The 3,495-nt window shown below is 34.6% G+C and overlaps 1 protein-coding gene across 1 annotated transcript; it reads left to right on the top strand.

The window, feature by feature from the left end:
• Positions 1-973: 973 nt before the first annotated feature.
• LOC137733130 (uncharacterized) lies at positions 974-2,219 on the top strand. The gene is made up of 2 exons (XM_068472290.1): positions 974-1,069; positions 1,180-2,219. Exons 1-2 carry the CDS (start codon positions 1,019-1,021, stop codon positions 1,867-1,869), a joined length of 741 nt encoding a protein of 246 aa, XP_068328391.1. The 5' UTR covers positions 974-1,018; the 3' UTR covers positions 1,870-2,219.
• The last annotated feature ends 1,276 nt before the right edge of the window (positions 2,220-3,495 follow it).

The following is a 3,495-nucleotide window of genomic DNA, read 5'->3' as shown; positions in this document are numbered from 1 at the left end:
AGTAATTTCCTAATTCATGCAATTATCCGCAAATCACACATCCTAATCCATCAAGATTCAGTGGCTTTACAGCCGCAATATCTTAGTGTGGTCACCATTGTCAATATTAGTAGTTTCAAAATTTTAACTCTAAGGATTTGGTCGACTACAAAATGAGCAAGGTTGAAATCCCAACTCATGTTCAAACTTCCAAACATGCGTTTTTTGAGATTATCTTTTATGCTTTGGCATACTGTTTTACTCAATGCTAAAAATACGTTGTCACCTTATGTGATAGTCTGCCTTCAATGGTAGAATATTTTCACATTCAATAAATTAAAATTTAAGCAATGGTTGTGGCTCAATGAAATACGTATAAGCTCAACTTTTTCTCCTTCTAAGAGTCAAAAAGAACACCTGAGATTAAACCATAAAGGAGAAAAGTGTTACAGATCAATCGGCTTTAATCATTGATCAAATATGATCTTTTTCTTATAGTTATATTATCTGACCAAGGAATTTCTCCAACATTAAAGTAATGGATATGGATTGTCTGTTGTTTATGATTCGAGAAGCTCTTGTCACTTTAACGTCTTGAAGCGATAATGATTTTATCTTTGTTTGAGATGTGATTAGTGATGTTATAAATTAAAAAAAAAAAAAAAAAAAAATATATATATATATATATATATATATATATATATATAATACGCGTTGAACAGTGTAATCAGCGAGTGTGGTAATTCGAATACTACTGTGTAAAATTTGTCGATGGTCACACGTGCTATGCGGGGCTCAGCTACAGGCATAAGGTGCAGCTGATGAAGACTTGGGTCTCTCAAACTGCAGATTTCACATTCACATTCCTACAAAAGTTTAGTCCTTGTGTACACAATAGGTAGGGTAGAAAAAAAAAGCACTTGGCGCGCAATTGAGCATCTATAAATGCTTTTGGCCTTGTGTGTTTTGTTCAACGTCCATCATATCACAAGAACTAGAAACCAAAGTATATACTTCCAAGCAACCAACACTAACCCCAATGGAGGTTCAGTGCAGCCCTTTTAGTTGGGAATTCTTCTATCAGGAAGAGGTATTGGGTTTCGTTCGAGCTCGTATGATTACTATTTCAGCTTTCAATTTTTCAAATTCTATTTTCTTATACGCATGGCTAATTAATTTTTTTTATTTTTTATTTTGCAGGGGATAGAAGAGCTGAGGCACTCTCTTTTGTGCAAAACTTTGGAGCTTGAGACAACAATTTTATCAGCAAAGGAGAAGATTTCAACAAGAGAAGAAGAAATTGTTCGTCTCAAAGATCTCCTTAGCAAAGCCCTCCAAGAGAGAAATGAAGCTGAAGCAAAATGCCAAACCCTAGTTTTGGACAAACTCGTGCTCCAACAAGAGCTACGGAAGCAGCAACAAAAAGATGAGGATAATGAATCAAAAGGCAGTCAATCTAACAAACACTTTACCTCTTCTGACTCCGAAGAAACCATTGTTCCATCTCCGAATTCAGACCCTATTATGATGCTGCTGGCACCATTGTCATCACCGCCGCCACTGCCACTGGCTGCTTTGAAATTGGGAGCTATGAAGCCGTTGCCGGAAAAAGGGAGGCTACTTCAAGCAGTGATTGAAGCCGGACCGCTGCTTCAAACCCTTCTCCTGGCTGGACCGCTACCTCAGTGGGAGCACCCTCCTCCCCAACTAAAGTACATTGAAATTCCACCGGTTGCCATTTCTCCTCCACCACGGCGACTTCAACACCAAGACTCTTGCAATTGTAGTGGTACAAGTTGTTTCGGTCACAAGGGAAGTTTGGTAAGCTCTGATGATTCTGGTTCTGATTCATTACCCAACACCAAGCGCCGAAAGCTTGTTCTCCATTGACCAACATTTTGTGCGTTTTAGTTACATAATTGTCTAAGGCTGCACATCTTTTTCATACTGTCAAACATGCAAGGGCAGCAGTATGGAATGGATTGCACAATCCATATCAGTTAGAATTTTTCAAACAACCATCGTAGAAATGAAAATCATAGCTTCTTTAGGTCCGTCTGATAACTATTTTGTTTTTTGCTTTTAACTTGAAGGAATACTTGAATGATTCAATTTTCTCTTCTCAGAATTTAGTTGCTCTAATTCTGTAGTTAATGTAAAATTAGTGGGAGCTATAGCCTCCAATTAATGTAGAATCACATTTTGTGTGTGCCTTTGGTATATTGGGGATGATCAAAAGTGACCAAATTTCGGAAAATGTTATGATTTAGTTTAAGGCCATAATTGTGCTCATGCTATTTCTTCTCACTTTTTTGCTTTTTTTTTTCTAGGTACATAAAAGTAGTATAATTATTGTGACAAATAATCATAAATCTCCCAGAGATTTTTTTCTTTTTATGAAGCATGCATACCTACCATCACCTTGAGTGTCTGCCATAATCCCACCAAAGACATCTATAATTAGATTCTTTGTTATCATGACTAATGCATTTGCACAAACCATACCTTATATATATATATATATATATATATATATATATAATAATAATAATAATAATAATTTAAAAAAAAAAAAACCCAATCAATTTAAAAAGGTTTTTTTTTTTTTTTTTTTAAAGTTAAAATGGTTTTTGAGATTGACATAACTTCTCAATTTAGTTTCTGATAATAAAAATTGATAGAAGTAATCCTTGTGTTTGTCCATTGTAAATTATTTTGGTCCTTTCACGAAAGTCTGTCAATATTCTCGTTACATTGTCACGTAAACGACTATGTGATCACATTTTCAAGGGTGTTTTTGTCAAACCCACCCATCCACTTAATGAGGATATTGACATATTTTTCACGAAATGACCAAAATGATTTACGGTGGACAAACACATGGACCACTTCTATCAATTTTCATTATCAAGGACCAAAGTGGAGTTATACTAATCTCATAAACCATTTTAGCTAAAAATTAATTAAAAAAAAAAGAAAGAAATAATGAAAAAATGATCCCAAATAGCACTATTACGACAACAATGTTCCCAAGTCGCAATGTTGTTGTAGCAAATCAATAGCAATAACACTTATTTATGGTATACCAAGATTATCTTCTATCAGATAATATCAACAACATATCGCGATGCTATCGATATTTGAGAGCTTTTATCATAAAGAAAACCTTCAGAGCCAGCAAAGGTTCAACAGGAAACTAAGTTCACACAGTAAGGTCAAATTTGAACTGGAATGTTTGTACAATAATATGGTTCACTTGGAGGGTTTGGTTTAGACTAATGAAGTAAGTCAATGAAAGTAAAGGAAGTAATAATATATAATGCTTATGGACGTTGCTTTCTTAGTTTGAAACCATTGAGCCTGATGATCATCATGAACTAACATGCTCAGTGAGAAATTTGACAACATGGTCCCACACTTTTTGCAAGGGTAATGGTCTACTCAACAACATATCAAATTTTAAAAAATTATGCACAAATAAAACCAATAATAAAATTTTGATCAAAACAAGAAATG

Source organism: Pyrus communis, chromosome 5 (assembly GCF_963583255.1).
Source record: "Pyrus communis chromosome 5, drPyrComm1.1, whole genome shotgun sequence".
Taxonomy (NCBI): Eukaryota; Viridiplantae; Streptophyta; class Magnoliopsida; order Rosales; family Rosaceae; genus Pyrus; species Pyrus communis.
Note: the sequence above shows the minus strand (reverse complement) of the source record. Positions and strands in the feature narration are given on the sequence as shown.